The sequence below is a fragment of the Ictalurus punctatus genome, chromosome 14, assembly GCF_001660625.3.
Source record: "Ictalurus punctatus breed USDA103 chromosome 14, Coco_2.0, whole genome shotgun sequence".
NCBI lineage: Eukaryota > Metazoa > Chordata > Actinopteri > Siluriformes > Ictaluridae > Ictalurus > Ictalurus punctatus.
The window spans coordinates 4,264,701-4,286,442 of record NC_030429.2 but is presented as its reverse complement, the minus strand read 5'-3'; the positions used below and the strand labels follow the sequence as shown (position 1 = coordinate 4,286,442).

The 21,742-nt window shown below is 40.3% G+C and overlaps 1 protein-coding gene across 3 annotated transcripts; it reads right to left on the bottom strand.

The window, feature by feature from the left end:
* Positions 1-403: 403 nt before the first annotated feature.
* Positions 404-20,965, bottom strand: parvb (parvin, beta). Of its 3 annotated transcripts, none has more exons than XM_017484853.3 (13): positions 20,694-20,965; positions 10,659-10,748; positions 4,352-4,422; positions 4,011-4,113; positions 3,723-3,863; positions 3,498-3,613; positions 3,346-3,404; positions 3,229-3,248; positions 2,499-2,560; positions 2,219-2,287; positions 1,952-2,053; positions 1,742-1,814; positions 404-816 (listed from the first exon to the last, which is right to left on the bottom strand). In XM_017484853.3, exons 1-13 carry the CDS (start codon positions 20,791-20,793, stop codon positions 740-742), a joined length of 1,083 nt encoding a protein of 360 aa, XP_017340342.1. In that variant the 5' UTR covers positions 20,794-20,965; the 3' UTR covers positions 404-739. The 3 variants fall into 3 exon arrangements, with proteins under 3 accessions (XP_017340342.1, XP_053541870.1, XP_017340341.1); XM_053685895.1 differs by lacking the exon at positions 20,694-20,965 and adding an exon at positions 13,354-13,508; XM_017484852.3 differs by lacking the exon at positions 20,694-20,965 and adding an exon at positions 11,729-11,888.
* Between the last annotated feature and the right edge of the window lie 777 nt (positions 20,966-21,742).

Here is a 21,742-nt window from a genome sequence, read left to right as displayed (position 1 = left end):
CTTTTTTTTTGTTCTGTGTGGTGTGGACGGCGAATTATTATTAACCCATACAAATCACAATACAATTCTGGAACACGCTTGATGTTCCTTTGATGTTCCTTCCTATTGGTCATTTCTCTAAGCTGACCATAAAAAGACCATGGAAAAGTGATCAATATAAGCTATACTACCAATTTAAGACCTCATTCAGTATTCAGGAGTTTCCTATGCTAAGCTGGAATGGTTTAGCTGTTTGTACATATTCACTGCAGGTCTAGTGGAGAAAGTACGTGTCCAGGCTGATCAGCACAGATCTTATCCTGTACTCATGACGCTTTGGTAGATTGACCCTTATATAATTGGTAAATAACTGCTAAACTGACAAATAATAACAAATACAAGTAAATGACAAGAACAAATGATATTGAATATAACCGTTTAATAATCAGAATACATTTATAACATATATTATATTTTAAATAATCCACAGACTATACAGATCATAAAATATCCAAACGTCAAGCACTTATTAATCTAACATAACACTGTTAGGAGCAGTGAGCCTTGTTTTCATAAGTTATGCATAATAGCATTTGAATTATGTTTAGTGCTTTCTGACAGAACAGCTGCATCTGTACTTAAGAGCAAAGAAAGACAGGCAACATGTGTAAACAAATGTTATTAAATACAAAAAGTGGACATATGGCATCATTCAGGTATAAGATAAGTGTTGATCTGCAGCCAAACTCTCTTTTCTCCATCAATCAGCACTTTTGTAATTGGTGAAGAGGTTATACAAGACTCTCAGAGTAGCCTTCAGGTTCAAATTCACAACATCTACAAAAAACAAAACAAAAAACAAACAAACAGATAGCATACTGGTAGCAGTTCTCGAGCAGTCAGATGTTCAAAATGCTAGATGGTGCAGTTTTTCCTTGAGCCTCGTAAACCACTGAAGGTTTTCAGTAAAGATATTAGAATCTGTCTGTAGAACATTCGCATCTACCACCTTCTACAATCTTCATCACAAGCCCAACCTGACAAACTGCCTCAAATGCAAATGGTACTTCTTTTTAACAGTGGATTGAACAGTATCGTCTTGAAATGATTCTGCTCTATATTCAGCACCTGAGAACAGTGCAATAATGCGTTGCATTTCTCTTCACGAATCTTGTCACTGGCCATATGTTCATACAGCGAGCGTACAAACAGGATTTATTTATGAGACTCTGAGACAGGTGATGCTTTGTTTTTTTATGCGTTGCAAAAAAACAGAAGAATCTATAACAGAGACTCTATAACATACCTTAGAATCGATAACATACCTTAATGATAAATGAGATTAGTAGTGTGATTTACCCTATTTTTAGTTTCATCAATCAGTGTTTATGAATCATAATTTCTAATGTTTAGTGATTAGAGATTAATCCAGGAGACAGCCACATCTACATGAATGTTTGACCACTGAAGTTTGAGACAGAGACTAACCGTATGGTTTATTAGTCAAACTATAAATATCCTACAGGTTCAGAAAATAATTAACTAGAGAACTGTGCATTGTGTGGATGGTTATACGGTGAGTGTCGCCATCTACTGAATAAACTACATACTACAGGTCAGACGCTATGTATTTCAGGTGATCTATAAGCACTCGCCTGTCATTAGTTTAATTCCCTGTGTGACTCATATAAGTGATTTATACTAAGAGAAATAATTCTAATCCCTGGTGTTCTAACCTAGTAAATTATTAATTATTTAGTACCTTCTGGTCGAGCTTTGGGCTTCTTCAGTCCTCCATCCTGCATCAACTCGAATGCAAATGCCACATTATGCACCTGTGTAACACACAAATTGTAAAATTTCCTCTATATTAAATTTCCTAAATATTAAATTTCCTCTCTCCTGAAAAAATACCATTTTTGTGGTACAGAGTGGTCCATGCAGCTGAACGAATGAGGAGCATTACACTCACTTTCTGTTCAAAGCTCTCTGGCGTGAGGTAAAAGTTATACAGCGGTACAAAATAACCTTCCAATAGGCCCATCAGCAGCACCAGATATACACCATCTGCAAACTATAAACACACAGATGATTTGCACAGATATATTAATGTTTAGATGTTGACAGATACAGGCTATGTATGATACTTTGGAAGTCTTTCAGAATGTTTGTAAGGAAGAGAAGAGAAGAGACGAGAAGAGAAGAGAAGAGAAGAGAAGAGAAGATCAGTTTGGCTCACCTGTGACTCCAGCTCAGTGACTTCCAGATTCAGCTTGTTCAGGTGTTTATTTACAAAGGTGATCAGGGACTGAGAAAGACGATAAACCATCATCAATCTAGAAATTTATACCATTGAAAGGTCTATTAAGAGTAACACGTGATGGCTGGACTTGAAAATGTTAAAGCCTTTAAAGTTAAAGTGACTTACTATTATTAAGACATTATACTATAGGAGGACATCTTAAATATAATAGAGGGGTACTGTGGTGTGAGACATGCTGTGAGACAAGGTGTTTTACCGTCTTGACCACATTGAGCTTGTCAGGTGCATGGTCCAGTAAGGTGTCAAAGGCATCCCTCTCTGCAATCACAAAACAATATATATATATATATATATATATATATATATATATATATATATATATATATATATATATATATATTATAAATCTAATATATTCCAGTAAAGTTATGCAACTGTTTCACATGCACTGTGTGGTCAAAAGTTTGTGGACACACGACCAGACCATCACACCCATGCGGTGCATCGTCAAACTGCTACCACAAAGTATGAAGCACACAACTGAATAAAATGTCTTTGCATGCTATAGCATTCAGATTTCCCTTCATTGGAACTAAGACACCCAAACCTGTTCCAGTGGAACAGGAACATGAAGACATGGTTTGCCAAGTTTGGAGCGGAAGAACTCGAGTGTCCTGCACAGAGCCCTGACCTCAACCACTCTGAAAACCTTTGGGATGAACTGGACCACCAGGACTTTGCACCAGGCCTCACTAATGCTCTTGTGACTGAATGGGAAATTCCCACAGCCAAGCTCCAAATTCTAGTGGAAATCCTACCCAGAGGAGTGGAGGTTATTAAAACAGGGGGAAGCAAATCTGGAATGTGATGTTCCAAAAGCACTTATGGGTGTAATGGTCAGGTGTCCACAAACTTTTGGCAATATCATGTACTTAGAGCCCTTGTGAGATAACTGTCTCATGTTTACCAACATATTGCCTACTCACCAAATCTTCCCATCATCATCCTACAAATGAACAGGAGTAACACAGTAGTTACATGTTGTGTAGAAAGCATCATTCGACCACTAGATGCCACTAAGGGAAGTCAAATGCTTCACTTACTCTGTAGTAGTTGTGAGTTCTTTTGTTATACGCAATGTGTTTAAGATGCCCTCCTTTTTCTATAGAACATAAAGAAATTGAAAGCTTTACTATTTAGCTCATATGAATATGAATGGAATGAGCATGTCAACGTTCTAGACAAGTTTACACACCTTGACTACCACCACCTTTACAGAGACATGCTCAGGGAGCCTGATTGGGGCCATAAAGTGCATGGCCAGAGTTACCAGCAAATACACGATGGCTACCAGGTTCTTAGAGTGGATTGCTGAAGGAGGAAAAACCAGGACACAACATTTAGCCTTTCATTATTCTGGATGAAAGTGTTGGGGTGATCAAGATAGGACGACACACACTCCTCACTGTATTGTACTCACAATCAACTCCCCAATCTATTGTCCAGCCTTGAGGTCGGAGCAGCTCATTCACTGCTTCCAGAACAGTCTGTAGCTTCTGTTTCTGACCGATCTCTGATTGGGTCACTTCTGCTACATTCAGCTTACGTCCTGAAAGCTTCTCTGTTAGAGATAAAACACACACACACACACACATTTGTTCCCAGTGTAAGTTAAAGCACTGACATATAAAATCCACTTCTGTCAACCAAAGTATTTAATCATTAAATGATCTGCTCTTTCTTACATCCTCTCAATATCTTTTCTTACCAAACAGCTTCTGCAACACCTGTCCATCATAGAGATCCTCTTCTAGATCTTTAACTATGATCCTGTCTTCCTCCAGCTCATTATTGATCCAATCAACCAGAACCTGGGTTTAATGCAAGAGTAACCAGCATCATTAAGGCAACACTGAGCAGCGTCATCATAACTGGACGTCTCATTGCCTCAGTGCTCGGCTGAGAAAGCAACTTTCGGCTGAGAAAACAACTCTTGAAATGCTTTTACGCCACAACATGTTCTGGACACTTAAACATCTACTGTTGTCTAGATTGGCTAGGTGTTGCCAAAAAACACAAAGAGTCAAGCAAAGGGAATGAGAAACAAACCTTCTGTAGGTCTTTAAATTTGGGATTCTCTCTTGAGACGGGATCTAACATAATCCTCTCAGCATTCTCCTCTGTGAAGAGAATAAGACATCATGAAAGTCTATAATCGCAAATAAACCTACCCATAACCTGAAAAAGGAAACCTTTTTGCTCTTTTAGTTTTTAAATAAAAGCTGCAGTTTTTGGCAAATAAATAAGTAAACAAATACCATAACATTGATTATCTCGTTACAGTGGCACCTGTTAAAGGGTGGGATATATTAGGCAGTGGGGTGTTCCCAGCCTGCAATAGTTACTACCTATCAGAAGGGGTCCATTGAAGGACAACCAGTGAACCAGCGACAGGAACATGGTCACCCAAGGCTCACTGATGTGCTTGGTAAATGAAAGCTAGCCCGTGTGGTCCGATCCCATAGAAGAGCTACTGTAGTACAAACTGCTGAAAAAGTTAATGCTGGCTATGATAGAAAGGTGTCAGAACACACAGTGCTCAGATCAGAGAACACAGACGGATCAGAGTGCCCATCGCTGAAAACATCTTCGATGGGTGTGTGTGCAGCAGAACTGGACCATGGAGCAGTGGAAGAAGGTGGCCTGGCCGGCCTGATGAATCACATGTTCACACATGAATCACAGCTGGGTGCATGTGTGTCGCTAACCTGGGTAAGAACCATGGGAAGAAGGCAAGTGTGCTGCTGTGTGCAATATACTGCTGGTAAACTTATATATATATATATATATATATATATATATATATATATATATATATATATATATATATAAAAACAAATTAGAAGAAGTACTGACTCACTGACCAAAACTATTTTTGGTCAGGGTGGAAGGCGTTTGTGTGTGCGTACTGGAATATGATACAACAGATACAAACATGGCACCATTGGTGGCAGACCACCCAGCGTTTAGGTGGCAAAAGTATAGGAACACATTGTCTTAAAGTAAATTAAAGTAAATGACACTTAATATTTGGTTTCATATTCCTTGCTTGCAATAACTGCATCAAGCCGGTGAACCACTAACATCACCAGACTGTTGCATTTTTTTTCTTCTGTTGCTTTTTCAACCAGTGTCTCCTTCACAGCTTTTTGATATTGGTTCTAGTATGAAGTCCTCTTTCTGCCCTTCTGATGTTCTGCCTTCGCATATTTTTAAAGGGGCTTTTCCTGCTTCGAGTCCGGTCTTGACCGCTATTATTAATAGCTCTCTAGTCAATGGGGTGATGCCTGTCACTTTTAAACATGCTATTAAAAAAGCATCATCTTGATCAGCATGTCATGAATAACTACAGACCCATTTCCAAACTATTTTTCATTTCAAAACTCTTGGAAAATTTTTATATTAATTTCAGTCTGGTTTCAGGGAACTTCACAGTACTGAATCTGCTTTGCTGAAGGTACAAATGACCTCTTACTCAGTCTTGACTCATGCTGTTGCTGTATTTTAATCTATGTTTTAGTAGATCATGATATCCTTTTGCAAAGACATGATCATGTAGCAGGGTTTCAGAGGCCTGTGCTGGAATGGTATGCCTCTTATCTCAAGGAGAGAACCTTTTCTGTTAATGTAGGGAAGTGTTTCTCATCCTGTGCTCAAATGCCCTATGGTGTTCCCCAGGGTTCCATTTTGGGTACTTTTCTCTTTTCTATATGCTTCCTCTAGGTCATATTACTGAGAGACACTACTTATCATATCATTTCTATGCCGATGACACCCAGCTTTATCTTCCTGTGAAAAATAAGACCTACTCTGTGTCTAGTTTGTTTAACTGTGTACATGATATTAAACGCTGGCTGGACATGAACTTTTTACAGCAATGATAAAACCGAAATAATCGTCTTTGGTACAGCTCTGTCCTCTGTCATTGTCAGTGAGATTGGTCCCCTCTCTTCTAATATGTGCGACTGTGTCAGAAACCTTGCTGTCATTTTTGGCTCCACACTGTGCTTGGATAAGCAGATTAGTGCTGTTTTAAAAAGCACTATTGATCTATTGCTAAAATGAATATGATGCTCTCCAAGAATGACCTCGAAACTGTTATTCATGCATTTATAACATCTAGGTTTGACTATTGTAATTCGCTCTATCTGGGTTTGCCTAGAACAGTTGATCGTTTGCAATTGGTACAAAATGCGACGACCAGATTACTGACTGGTACTATTAAAATGTCAACACATTACACCTATGCTCGCTTCTCTTCACTGGTTACCATTCAAGTTCCATGTTGATTTTGAAGCGCACCTATTATGGTTTTTCAAATGATACCTTTCAGGTAGTGTGTTATAGAGCTGTTTGTGAATGTAAAAAGTCTGCAAAGTTTAAAAAATCAAAGCGCACGACAAACTGAGTTATTGACTCCCAAAAGAAGGAACCGTTTCTGAACAGCTGAATCGAGTCGTTAGTGATTCCAGACTTTACTTCCTGTACTAACCTACGTAGGTTTGTAACAAAAAACCCCGCCTCTGGTCTTCATCGGCTGCTCGCTGACAAATGGAGCTGAAACTCGTTATGATAATGGGCGGTTCCTTTTTGACATGCTGACAGCACTAGACCAACCACAACAGATTGGGACATCTGACCAATCAGAGCAGAGTATGCTCTCTGAAAGATGGCGTTTAGAACGGATCCTTTAGAACGGATCACACTCACTGTTATTTTTTAGTTTTTCTTCACAGCTATCAATGTTTCTGCCATCAGCTGTTGTTGTTTTCCTTGGCCAACCTGTTCCATGTCTGGGTGTTAGTACACCAGTGGTTTCTTTCTTTTTCAGGACATTCCAGATTGTTGTATTGGCTGCGCCCAATGCTTGTGCAATGGCTCTGATAGATTTTCTCTCTCTTCTCAGCTTCAACATGACTTGCTTTTCTCCCATAGACAGCTCTCTGGTCTTCATGTTGATTTATCCTTTTTAACAACAAATGCAGTCATTACAGGCGAATCTTAGCACTCAAACCAAGAGTAGACATTCAGAGCAATTAAGTATTTAAACAATCGATCTAACAGGGCACACCTGGGCAGCAAGAAACACCTATCAGTCATATGTTCCAATATTTTAAAAGTACAATGTGTGGGTTCAAACAAAAGGTGCCATGTTCTAAGTTGTTTAACACATCTAGATGTATATATGAGGAAATGAAAGCTGAAATTCTGATCTATCATCTCATTTTCATCTTTTGAGACCCAAATGTTGGGCCCTTGAGTAAGGCCCTTAACCCTCTCTGCTCCAGGGGCGCCATATCATGGCTGACCCTGCACTCTGTCCCCAACTTCCTAACATGCTGGGATATGTGAAGAAAAGAATTTCAGTGTGATGTAATGTAGATGTGACAAATAAAGGCTTCTTCTTCTTCTTCTAAATGTCTTCAATGTATAGTGAAAACAATAGAATTGGCCTTGCTGTTCCAATCCTTTCGGAGAGGCCTGTATACATACATATACTTTCCACCGTGACCAAAAATAAGTTTTGGGAGTGACTCAATACTTCCTCTAATAAAAGAGAAAGATGAACTTTTTTGACTTTCCTGTGACTCAGAGGTGATTCTGAGTAACACTGGGTGTTGTCAAAATGTTACAAAAGAGAACTTAATTCACATTGGCAATGACATTTACTTGTATTCGGATCTCAGGTTTTGTTTAGATGTTATGCTGAAACAAATAAAGCTTAATTATTTACAATTCTAGGCAGAAATCTGCACATAAAAAGGCATCACAGCCATTGGGCTGGCTCAAAGTGTATAAGGCAGCATGAGAAATGTACTCTATTGTCATGAGTCCCCCTTTGTGCAACGCGCCGTGGAGTATATGAGCGCGCGTGCACGAGCAGGTGCGCGAGCACCTGCTTTTCCCGTGTGGACAATAGTGACATTTTGACACGTGCATTTGTTTATGTTTCTGTTATGTGTCCTCCCCGTCCTGTCATTGGTTGTTGTGCCACGTGTGTCTGTATTGCCCTCAGCTGTTAGCAGTTACGAGGCTGATCATGTCGGCAAATATACTGCGTGCCTCCCAACACTCAACGCGGAATATTAGAGTAGATAGATTAGATGATTTAGATTTAGATTTAGATTTAGATGTGAGTCATAGTCATAGTCCAGGTTCGTTAGTTTAGTTCACGCTGGTTTCTCCGCTACCAGTGTTTATGTTTCTCGTTTTGTTTATCGCTTGCATGCGTCCTATCTTCCTCCACGTCACGATACGTGACATCTATACATTTTATTAGAATTGAAACTAAAGAATTATTTTTATTTTTTTGTCATTTTTTTGTCAATAACACTATAATGAAAAATAGGGAAGAGGCAGCTTGTTAAGAGGCGGCAAATACTAGTCAGTCTTTCTTTAATATATACAGTATCTCACAGAAGTGAGTACACCCCTCACATGTTTGTAAATATTTGATGATATCTTTTCATGTGACAACACTGAAGAAATGACACTTTGCTACAATGTAAAGTAGTGAGTGTACAGCTTGTGTAACAGTGTAAATTTGCTGTTCTCTCAAAATAACTCAACACACAGCCTTTAATGTCTAAACCGCTGGCAACAAAAGTGAGTACACCCCTAAGTGAAAATGTCCAAATTGGGCCCAATTAGCCATTTTCCCTCCCCGGTGTCATGTAACTTGTTAGTGTTACAAGGTCTCAGGTGTGAATGGGGAGCAGGTGTGTTAAATTTGGTGTCATAGCTCTCACACTCCCTCATACTGGTCACTGGATGTTCAACATGGCACCTCATGGCAAAGAACTCTCTGAGGATCTGAAAAAAAGAATTGTTGCTCTAAATAAAGATGGCCTAGGTTACAAGAACATTTCCAAGACCCTGACACTGAGCTGCAGCATGGTGGCCAAGACCATACAGCGGTTTAACAGGACAGGTTCCACTCAGAACAGGCCTCGCCACGGTCGACCAAAGAAGTCGAGTGCACTTGCTCAGCGTCATATCCCGAGGTTGTGTTTGGGAAATAGACGTATGAGTGCTGCCAGCATTGCTGCAGAGGTTGAAGGGGTGGGGGGTCAGCCTGTCAGTGCTCAGACCATACGCCGCACACTGCATCAAAGTGGTCTGCATGGCTGTCGTCCCGGAAGGAAGCCTCTTCTACAGATGATGCACAAGAAAGCCCGCAAACAGTTTGCTGAAGACAAGCAGACTAAGGACATGGATTACTGGAACCATGTCCTGTGGTCTGATGAGACCAAGATAAACTTTGGTTCAGACGGTGTCAAGCATGTGTGGCAGCAACCAGGCGAGGAGTACAAAGACAAGTGTCTTGCCTACAGTCAGCATGGTGGTGGGAGTGTCATGGTCTGTGGCTGCATGAGTGCTGCCGGCACTGGGGAGCTACAGTTCATTGAGGGAACCATGAATGCCAACATGTACTGTGACATACTGAAGCAGAGACTGGGCCGCAGGGCAGTATTCCAGCATGATAACGACCCCAAACACACCACCAAGACAACCACTGCCTTGCTAAAGAAGCTGAGGGTGAAGGTGATGGACTGGCCAAGCATGTCTCCAGACCTAAACCCTATTGAGCATCTGTGGGACGTCCTCAAACGGAAGGTGGAGGAGCACAAGGTCTCTAACATCCACCAGCTCCGTGATGTCGTCATGGAGGAGTGGAAGAGGACTCCAGTGGCAACCTGTGAAGCTCTGGTGAACTCCATGCCCAAGAGGGTTAAGGCAGTGCTGGAAAATAATGGTGGCCACACAAAATATTGACACTTTGGGCCCAATTTGTACATTTTCACTTAGGGGTGTACTCACTTTTGTTGCCAGCGGTTTAGACATTAATGGCTGTGTGTTGAGTTATTTTGAGGGGACAGCAAATTTACACTGTTACACAAGCTGTACACACACTACTTTACATTGTAGCAAAGTGTCATTTCTTCAGTGTTGTCACATGAAAAGATATAATCAAATATTTACAAAAATGTGAGGGGTGTACTCACTTTTGTGAGATACTGTCTGAAATATTTGAAATAATTTCATACAGAGGACAATGTGGTATTTATTGTCCTTTAAAGTGTAATACACACGACTCACCTGTCACACACCTCATTTAAAGTGAAATTTCGCTGTATAATCTGTACAATCCTGAGGGAAAGTGGTTATTAAGTTCTTATTGTTGTTGTTTTTTTTTTTAGGAGGGGGGGGGGGATAAGTATGTTATTACAGAGGTACTGAAAACAAAGCGTATTCAGAATTAGCAAAAGTAAAAAATAAAACAAGAACAGAGATTCTCTCCTGGTAGTAAAAGAGTAAATCAAGTTGAATTGATGACGAGGGAGGAGTGTGTTACCTAGCAGCATGTCCTCTGGGAGCAGGTCAGTACTGGAAGGGAGGAGTGGTGCGTTAATGGCATACTTCCCCTCTTCCTGAAGGTCACTCACTAAAGACACACAAACATCAGAGACAATCTTAGAACCACATTCAAGCAGAGTAAAAAAAAGAGATTTCTCCAGCATCTACTGCATTTGTGGAACTTTTGTCAGATTTTCTCTTTAAGAAATTAACCAGCATGCTGCACCTGATCAGAACAGCAATTTTATTTGTGCCATTCAGAATAACCCATAGACACAATACACCCTACACCCAAATCATCCATATTTCCCCTTTTCTCTCTTCCCCTTTCTTAGCAGGTTACTAATAGCTATCCACAGAGACAGAAATGTAATCTCACTTCCTCTTTGGTACTACAGTGCGCCGGCTCCCTTTCATATGCCGCTGCTGCCATATCCTACGGGGTAGGTGGAGCCAGAGATTCGTATCAGAGACATTTATTACGCACCAAAACACAGCCACACCCTCTCTGATATACTGAAATTAAGCTAAATTAGTTCTCATCTCTCAACTGTTCTGAAGTTACAAACTACAAAACTTATTCCAGAACATACTACTTCCTTTATTTCCTGTACAACATGGATCTTCTGAGAGGCTTGCAGGAGGGGCATTAATTGTACGTTGGATAAAAATTGGCATTTCCGCTGTAATTACAGCCTAAGCATTTATCATAATTATGCCATTTCCTCCCCAAGTGGCTGCACTGGCTAGATAATTTCTAAACCCTCTGGCGCTGGACACAAACTAATCTGATACAACAGAGACACCAGGCTTGCTGGGTACACATAATCAGAGAATCCCAGAATTTAAAGGAGGGAGTGAAACACTAGTCCATGCAGTAGAGCTTATGGACAGTACAAGCAACAAAGATCAGGTATCCCATCTGAAGTCTGTTGAGCAGCGCCACACGTACTCAAAGAGACCGATTTTGACTAATAACACAAAAGCGTTCACTATGAAGGACAGTCACATAATCAAACAGCTAAACACATTATTTTCATTCATTGATTCCCTTTAACACAACACTACCTTGCTTTTTTCTCTTAGTCCCACATAGTAGCCCAGCCATATCGTAAAATACAGTCCGGGATCCAGAAGGTACCCTTAACAAAATGACGGGAGAAAGGGTGTATGAACCAGTGAGTGTGTGTGAGTGTGTGTGTGTCCACACAAGCATTCAGTGGGCTGCTGTTTGTGGGGTTATGGCATTGAATCCAGCTTTTGCATGCGTTATTTCTGTCCATGCACAACCCCCTACACGTTGCTGCTCCTGTTTCACTAGGCGACAGGAGAGGAGGGGAGAGGACAAGAACAGAAATCATAACATGGCTGAATACTAAAGAATACGAAAGCACAGGTGGACTGGCAGTTCCCTATAATGTCAGGTTTTTCTTTGTTTTTTATACATGTGCACGAAAATAGGTTGCCTGAAGTGGATATTTTCTAACGTCTACAGGCAACAGTAGTTCCAAATAACACAATAAAACAAATCCACACACTTCTTTAATGTCTTGCTTATCAATCTATGTTTGCAGACTTTTAGATTAGGGAGCCATTTTTTTTCTTAAATAACATTTTTTAGATTCATCCTGTTTAGCTCTGATGCATGTTGTCGTGATTTAATTTAACATTTTAAATTAATCAGAAAACCTTTGCTTACCGGTGAGCTACAAATATCCCTAAAAGCAATGCAGGCTTAATCGTCTGATACCGTTTCCATGTTCAGGTTCCATTAGCAAAGTGCAGCTGAGCATTGTCACTTACAGCCAGTACCAATCAATACAGCTGCAACTTGTACTGAATACTGATAATTTACTCAGGTCCTGACTACAGATCAGATTTGTGCCATTTCATGCCTAACCTACTGGTTTAGTATCACCTAGAGCAGATCTACGGAACAAAGGCTGTACTGCAAAGAAACAATATCTTAGCATGTACTCAACTAATATTTCTCCTTAAGGGATTGTTTATAAACAAATCTAAGATTATTGAGCCTATTTCCAGATATCTTACTCATTTCAAGCTTGAAATTCTCGTCTTATTCGACTGACAGATAATTTTATTTATTTCAAGCATTGATGTCTCTAAAGCTGAAAAATGATCTGCCAATAGAATAAGACCTTTTCAAGTGTGAATTGAGCAAGTCTGTCCAGAAATAATCCCTAATGGTCTTATATTTGTTATATAATAATCTCATAATAAGAAATATTAGATAACTTTTCCTTTATTCAAAATATCTTCATTTGCTAAGATATATCATTTGTTGCAGTGTGGTATGTTCAAGCTGCTTAAAATATCAAATAAACTTCCCATAGATGCAGAGCTGCATCTTCCAAATCAAACCATATTGACAGCTTATCTCTAGGAAGACAGGTTCTGCAAGACTTGTTCAAAGGTATTTGAGTTTGGACACACATGGCGTCACCATAAATGTATCTCTGGAGATTTCTGGAGTGTGGCTGGCTACAGACGGTGCTGTATTACAGCACTGTTACTGCCGCCTTTTTACAAATATCACAACACCACCAGGTGTGCTGCCAAATAATGGTAATTAAGTAGGTGTAAATTTTACAATTAGCATTTAAAAAAAAAAAAAAGTTAAAAGCAGAGGATCAAATATACTAGTGTAAGAGATAAAAATATAGACAACTTACTTTTAGTACCTTTCTTCTGTGGCACTTGTGTCACTACAGTTAATGAAGACTGGAGGATGTGACTGCAAGTATGTGGAAAGCGATGACTTGCATTTATGCAACTGCACTTAATGCTTGTCAGTGAGAAACATTTGGATTGACAGATCAAAGGCACACAGTTCCTCCATGCTTATCTGAGAAAAACTAACTTGTGCATTAGGAAATACAACTGTAGGAGCTCTGTTAGTCTGCTGCTACATTTCTATTCAAATGAATGGCGCATGGTCTGTGTTTCTGGTGCTACTGTTTGCCAAACTGCTTGCCTTTAACCACATTATTACTTAGCATTTCAAACACACTTGCTTCACAATATACGTTCTATTTTAGTGTTCTATATGTACAAACCAGAGTGCTGCTACATGTTCTTTAAAAGCAACCGTACACATTTGAATGGTAAGACCAAACAGAATTCTGTTTCAAATTCAAAAATACACTTCGTGTCTTTCATATAATTTTAGTTGTAGATTTTTAGTATAATCTTTTTTAGGATCTTTAATTGTTGGGATTTATAATGAGCATGCACAAAACAGACAGGGGAACAAGTGCCTGATTGGAGGCTTCCAGTGTTAATAGGCTAAATTTGGGTCTTGCCACTTTGCATTGCCATCATCACGCCTTGCATTGCTGTGCTGTATTCACACATTTTGGTACTAATAAGATTGTCCCTGTTGTGCTGTTGAAATTAAGTGAGCATGCCAATAGACCAATGCTATGTCTCAACAACAAAGAATTATTTCTGATAACGATAACGCTAGTAGAGCTGCGTTAGAATAGCAGGAGCTAGGAAAGCTATAACACTGTCAGTATCACTGTAATAACATATCAAACCACTCAGACTGTGTACCTCTAAATATTCCCAAAGTTTGACCAAAGTCTATTGTTAAATTGTTCTTGCAACACTGATCACATCACAGTTAATAGAACCATATGTGTTTAGCAGTGACACACACACACACACACAAACACATACACACACGCGCCAACACTGAATCGTTCAGGAAAGAAGCACAAATTAACTCTCAAGATGAAAGAAACTTTGGTCCGAAAGGTTCAGCTGAACCCCAAGACAACAAAAAAGAAACTGGTGAAGAAATTGGAGACATCAGTTACATAAGTATTCAGTTGTTTTATTCATATAGTGCCTTTAAACAATGGACACTGACAAAAAAGCAACATTACAGAAATCAGGATACAGATTTAATTTATCCAAAAGTATCTACCAATACTATACCGAAGTATGTACATCTACCATTAAGAGAGTCCTACACTGCAATGCCCCAAAAGGCTTTCGTGCAAGGAAGAAGACACGACTCCAAGACCAGCATAAAAAAGGTCATTTTTCTTCTTGGTTTTCCATTTCCGGTCTTCTTCTTTTCGTGTCGAGGTTCATACACTATGAAGTGGAACCATCGTGGTGGAAGGATTAGCCACTCAGCAGTATGATACTGAATGTTGCCCAGGATATGCCAGGGGAGGCTCCTTCTGTGCACACACCCGTTCATACAATACGGACACTTTGGACATGCCAGTCCACCTACCATGCATGTCTTTGGACTGGGGGAGGAAACCGGAGTACCCGGAGGAGAACATGCGAACTCCACATACACAGGGCCATTGAACCCCCAACCCTGGATGTATGAGGCAAACGTGCTAACCACTAAGCCACCGTGCGCCTGCTCCATTGCCAGTGTGAGAACGCTAAGTGCGCTTGTGCTGCCGCTCCATGCTGATAAGGTCCCAGGCTCTACCAAACAGGGTTTATTTTTTTGTTTTTGTTTGTTGGCTGATACATTTTTATTTTTGGATATGGTCTTGCTGAGAGTCGATAGACCTGAACTTGACTGACTTGGATTTTGTGATTCTAGTGATCTTGTCACACTGATTGGCTGCGAGCTCTCTCCATTCGTCTCTATTCCTTGGTATTTCTTTGAATTGCGACTGTAGTTTCAATACGGTTCTGGCTAACGCATGTATATCGATTAGTTGTGTGTAACGCTGTGTAACTGCTCTCAAGTTCTGTTCTTCTGTCGTTTTGGACTGCTTTTGGCCGACTTTATTCAATTCTCTTCTCCTGACATGGCTCTAGTACTCTGCTGCTCAGCTTAGATCTTTAAAAGGAGCTTTTCCTTTGGCCCCGGACACATATCAATGATGTAAACAACTTGGAGTTTTTTACACCGGCCACGGAAGAGACCTTGGTCTCTTCACTACACATCTCCCAACAACATTCCTGTGATTTACACTAACACCCGTGCTCCTGGTAAATCTCAGCAGGAAAAATGTGTGATCAGCTATAAAAATCTGAGGTCATTACGCATCGATCGTGACTTTGGCAACTGCAAAACTGCGTTTCCTGATGTGCTGTGTGCTCTGCTGTACACTCGCTCTTTGACTGATAAAGCATCCGTGCTAAATGACATAATCATCGATGCAAACCTGGACATGTTACTTCGGACCGAGACTTCGCAGGAGCCAATTGACTTACTGAATTTAAACCTCCATACACCGCCCGGGTATATCTATTTTTCAAAACCACGCCCCCACCGTAGAGGTGGAGGGTTGGCTGTAGTTTGCCATGAGAGTATTATGAAAGTAATATTATATTAATGCCTGTACATCTGGCTTATATAATGTCTCTGTTACTGGTTCTGAGTTTGCTTTCTCTGATCATACACTTTCAAATTTAGGTTTAGTTTTCCTATATCAATACTGCCGATTAAAAAACAGCTCACCTACTGTAAAATCAGTTCTGTAAACCCATCAGATTTCTCGGTGTCAATAAGGGCTTCTATTCTTTCTGACTCCTTACTATCCCACTGTCCATCAGAAATTTGCTGTCTCTATAATAATGCAATCTCTTAAGTACTCGAGAAGCATGCTCCTGTTAAAACTAGACTGGTTCCATCCACTCACATCTCACCCTGGTTCACTCCTGAACTTTGAGAGATGAAAGCTAAAGGTCATCGCTTGGAAAGCCTATGCAGGAAAATTGGACTTACTGTGCACTCTCTGGCCTTTACAGAACATTTGCATAAGTACCATAGAGCCCTCACTGCCGCTCGTTCTTCCTATCTTTCCTACAGTATGAGGTACTCTACATGCAGATCCAAATCACTTTTTTGCTATGGTGAAGAAGCTCACTAACATTCCACCGCAAGCTATATCTGGCTCTGAGAAGCTTGTGAATAGAGCCTTGACCTCAGCCCCACTGAACACTTTTGGGATGAGCTGGAAAGCCTCATCATCTGATATCAGTGCCTGACCTCACTAATGCTCTTGTGGCTGAATGAACAAATATCCACAGCCATGCCCCAAAATCTAGTGAAAAGCCTTAGGTTACTATAACAGCAATATGGGGGACAAAATGTGGAATGGGATGTTCAAAGAAGCACGTATGAATACTATCGGCAGGCATCCACAAACTTTTGTCTACATACTACACAGTATGATTTAATCATTTTAAACTCATGGAGCAAATGAGCAGTGGTGGGGGGGCAGTGGTGGTTTGACTTGCCTTGGTTAAGGCTCTTGTTTACTGATCAGAAGGTCAGGGGTTCAAGCCCCAGTACTGCCAAGCTGCCACTGCTGGGCCCTTGAGCAAGGCCCTAAACCCTCTCTGCTATATCATGGCTGACCCTGCACCCTGACCCCTACCTCCTAACATGCTGGGATATGTGAAAAAAAAAAGTTTCACTGTGCTGTAATGTATATGTGTCTAATAAAGACTCATTATCAAATGTCAAATTTAAAAATCTACGCAGTGGAATTAAGGGACCAAACAGCGTGACTAAGTGAACAAAACATATAAAGAAACCAGCAAGAAATATTCAGATGACAGACAGATAAGTGTGTCCACAATGCAAAACAGCAAACCCAGTAGGAAGGGAACTACAGTATACCTTTGTTTTGCTTCAAACAAACATGTATGTTTGTTTAAAGCAAATTGTTTCCACCATTAACCACTTGCAAGTTATCCACCCAGAAGTACCACCCTAGAAAATCATTTTCCCGGCCAGGGAGCGTACACTCTCCCGAGGGTATCCTGGTCATTAACAGTTCCTTCTCAGTACTCAGTATTAATGTCCACAGCAGGGATATGAGGAAAGTTCTTCAGAGGAAAATGCTGAGATGAAAAATCTAACATACAGTCCATGGAATAATATCAGTATCACTCCATACTGCTGCTGTATGTTGTTGGTATCAGTGGTGGCAAGTTGCCATATACAACCCAGTTCAATTAACAATTGAACTTCACAATACCATCTAACATCTCTGTTTACACAGTTAATCACATTCAACCCCGGTCTCAAAGACTTGGTGGACAATATTTTGTGTTGGGGACCCTTTTTGGGTGATAAAAAAGAAACATGCAAATACTATATGTAATAACTAGGAAATATAAACAAGATCCTCTATTTGCACTGGCAAGAATCATTACAATATGATAACTTTTATGCAACATTTTTATCTTACACAAAGAACACTCATGGGTTGCTTCAGGAAGGCGGTGTCTTTAAATTGTTTTTCTTGCATCGGTGTTAAATATATAGCTTGCTCTTCATTCTCTTTATCTTTATCCCTGACTGTCTTTTTAAATTTAATTTAATATCTTTATCCCTAATTCCCTTTAATTTCTGTCTTTTTTCCTTTTTTTTTTTTTTTTTAATGGGCATCTTGCTGCCTACCTATAAACGTAGATTAAATTTCAACAAAGTGAAAGAACCTGGGCTACTTTTTCCCCCAAACTGCATTAAATTCATAGCATCAAAGCCTACTAAATTACCTAACAAAACAATTCACTCCATAAGCCACTTATCCAAACTACCAGCAGAAAATGCAAAGAGTAATACACTATATGGCCAAATGTTTGTGTACACCTGACCATCTGACCCATATGTCGGCCTTCCCTAAATGTGTCCATAAAGGTGGAAACGCACAGTTGTATAGAATTACTGTACTGTATGCTGTAGCATTAGTCTCCCTTCACTGGAACTAAGAGGTCTAAACCTGTTCCAGCATGACAATGTCCCTGTGCACAGAGTGAGGTCTGTTAAGACATGTGTGGCAGCAGGAGCGTGGTGACGCGTCAGCTGTGGACAGAGAGGAGGCGGGTCAAACTGACAGGTAACACGTGATGATTCTCACCTGAGTCTTAATTCTGCAGTTTATTTACAGGTCATTGACTCCTGTAACGAGCAAGAGAGAGTGAGAGAGAGAGCTCCACACACGCCATGGAGCATGGACTTGAACTTGACGGAGCGAAAGCTCTGAGTCCGGGACTGACCTGTTTCTGTTGTGTTGTCCTGATTTGTTGAATTTTTTAAAAAAGTGTGGGCTGAATAAACACGAACCTGGAGCTTGGCTAAAATTCCGCCTGCCTCCCGAGTCTTCCTCCACACCCTCACGCACCGGGGCTCTACAACATGCTTTGCCAAAGCTGGAGTGGAAGAACTCGAGTGTCCTGCACCTCAACACCAGTGAACGCATTTGTTATGAACTGGAACACCAACTGCACCCCGGTCCTCCTAGCCTGACATCAACGCCTGACCTCACTAATGCTCTTGCAGCTGTGGGGATTTGCATTCATTCAGCCACAAGAGCAGTAGTGAGGTCAGCAACACTACAAATCTAGTGGAAAGCCCTTCCAGAAGAGTGGAGGGTCTTATAACAGCAAAGAATTTGGAGTGGGATGTTCAACAAGCACATGTGGGGGTGATGGTCCTATAGTCTATTAGCTACTATGACGCCTACCAGCACAATTCTCTTAATCATGTGCGGGTTCTCTCTGCATCGATGAGCCCAAAACCTACACAGATGGGGAGACAGGAGACTGGAGTGTACAAGTAAAAAAAAAAAAGGGGAACATTTTAATTCGTCTGTGCTTTTTTCCTCATTTTGTTTCCCTGTACTGTCATTTCAATTCACAATTGCCTAAAATAACATTAGAAATTATGCAAAGGGTCTTGTATGATTATTTAAGGGGTTCAACACACACTCCACACCATGCTAATCCTGCGCATATGTCTGGTCCACAACAGAATGTCACCAGTATTACCAAACTGACCACCTGTCATTACACTATTTCAGCCCAACAGTCAGCCTTGGCCACTTCACATGCTTGTGTTTCTGTCGTCAGGACAACTTCCTGAGCAACTCAATTGTTGATAGACAAAACAATGGTTACAATATTCCTCATTTTTAATATATATATATATATATATATATATATATATATATATATATATATATATATATATATATATATATATATATATAACCGATCACAGAGGAAGTGTTGAGACATTTGCACGCACGCACACACACACACACACACACAGGCTGTCAAACAGTCTTTTGACCTTTTGAGACTGTTAATTAAAAGTTTAATTAAAAAAAAGTTTTTGAATTTAATTAAATTTGTAAATTGGTCTACCTCTCTTAAGGGTTTGCTAATGAGTTGTTCTGTTTATATACTATGAGTGTTTAGCAATCATGACTGAATGAGCTGGCTCCGAAGCAACTCGGGACAGCTCGAAAAAGAATGAAAACACACACACACACACACACATACACACACACACAGACACTCATTTGTCCTACAATCCTTGGACCTTCTATGACATAACTATTAAAGCAGCTGATTAATGCTACGTCTACAACTAAACCTAAATCCTAATCTTAACCTCAGTAACCAAAAGGGAACATTTAGTTTTTAAAATAGATCTAACCAAATGTCCTCATCAGGGTAAACACACACACACACACACACACACACACACTTTGCAGCTGTTCACACATAACAGTAGGGTGATTCGTGAATCATAAAACTGAAGGGAGTGAAACTAATGTGAATATGTATTTAAATAAGCGTAGACGCCACCAACAGCAGAAGTTGTTCACGTAATTAAAACAGTAATGCCTCTACAACAAAGGCAGAAAAATGTGAATTAAAAGTATAATAGTACTGTTATCTTAACACCCCTGCATTCCAGGCATAGGTGTCTATTTATGTTCATTTCATCAGCACCAGTGCCAGACTTTTTCACTGGATATCAGTGAATTTCTTTCTTTTTTTCACTCTTAATAGCATTCATATATTCTGTGAATGAACATGATTTAAATGCTAGGGATGACTGATGCCAGACAAGACACATCACACACACTGCTGAAAATGAAGTGTATATAAAACAGCACCATGGACAGTAGCGCTACTCTACAACACGACATGGGCACATCTCATTTCAGGTGTCATATAGGCTACACCTCTATTTATGTATGTATGTACTTATTTATTTATTTACCTTCTTTTGCCTTCTTCTTGCGACCCAGCGTGCCTCCGAACTTCCCCAGAAAAGACTCGTCCTTCTTCATCTTTCCTGTGTGCGCCGCAGATCTGGCCATCTCTCAAACTGCTGTGATTTCCTTCACATCCAGGGCTGTGTCTCAAATCCGGAAGCGACACGCTCAGGACACTTCAGAGCGCACCTGCTGGGAGCAGAAATGCCACGTTAAAGCACTACAGCGGCGCAGACAATGGCCAAGCGGAAAGAGGCCTACATTAGGACGAACAGTGAGGAGTGACTCGTTATCCAGTCACCGGTCTGGTCTATGGAACGCCAAAAGGGCCATAAACATGGAGCATAAATTAGCCAAGTTATGGTTAAAACCTTTACAGCATCTCTACCCGTCTGGATTCAACACTAGTGATGGGCAGTTCACAAATAATGGGTCTTTATGCAAAGTAGGTCATTTAGGTGTCTAGGCAAATTAAATTCACTTTCATAATTATAGAGCCACGGACTGGGCCGGATTATCCAATGGATGTTATGGGCACGGGCCCAGGGACCCGTGCGCACTTTGGGGCCCAATCGAGGAGAAGAAAAAAAAATGTTTTCTTTTCTTTTTTTACATTGAGGTACACAAGATGCGCGCCACTTTACGTCTGCAGTGGCGTAGGCCATAGGGAGAGTGGCGCCTGAAAGTAGTTTTTGACACATTCGACCCGAGTTCGATCTACAAGACACTGTGCCCAGGGGCCTCTGAATTCTTAATCCGGGCCTGGCCATACTGATGATATGCCATGTGCTGTGCACAGGGCATCTGTGCTGGGGGTTCTCCAAAAAAAAAAAAAAAGAGATCCATCTTAACGAATGAACTCGTTCACGCATTAATTATTTATTATTATTTATTAATTTATCAAATTTACTCATTATTATTTTATTTCTTTCTTTCTTCCCAATTTTGCTTAAAATGGCATGGTACTTTATATGAATTTTTAGTCTGTCTAAATATTATTAATCTTAAAAAGTAAATGGCTTGTCAATGAATAATAATAATAATAATAATAATA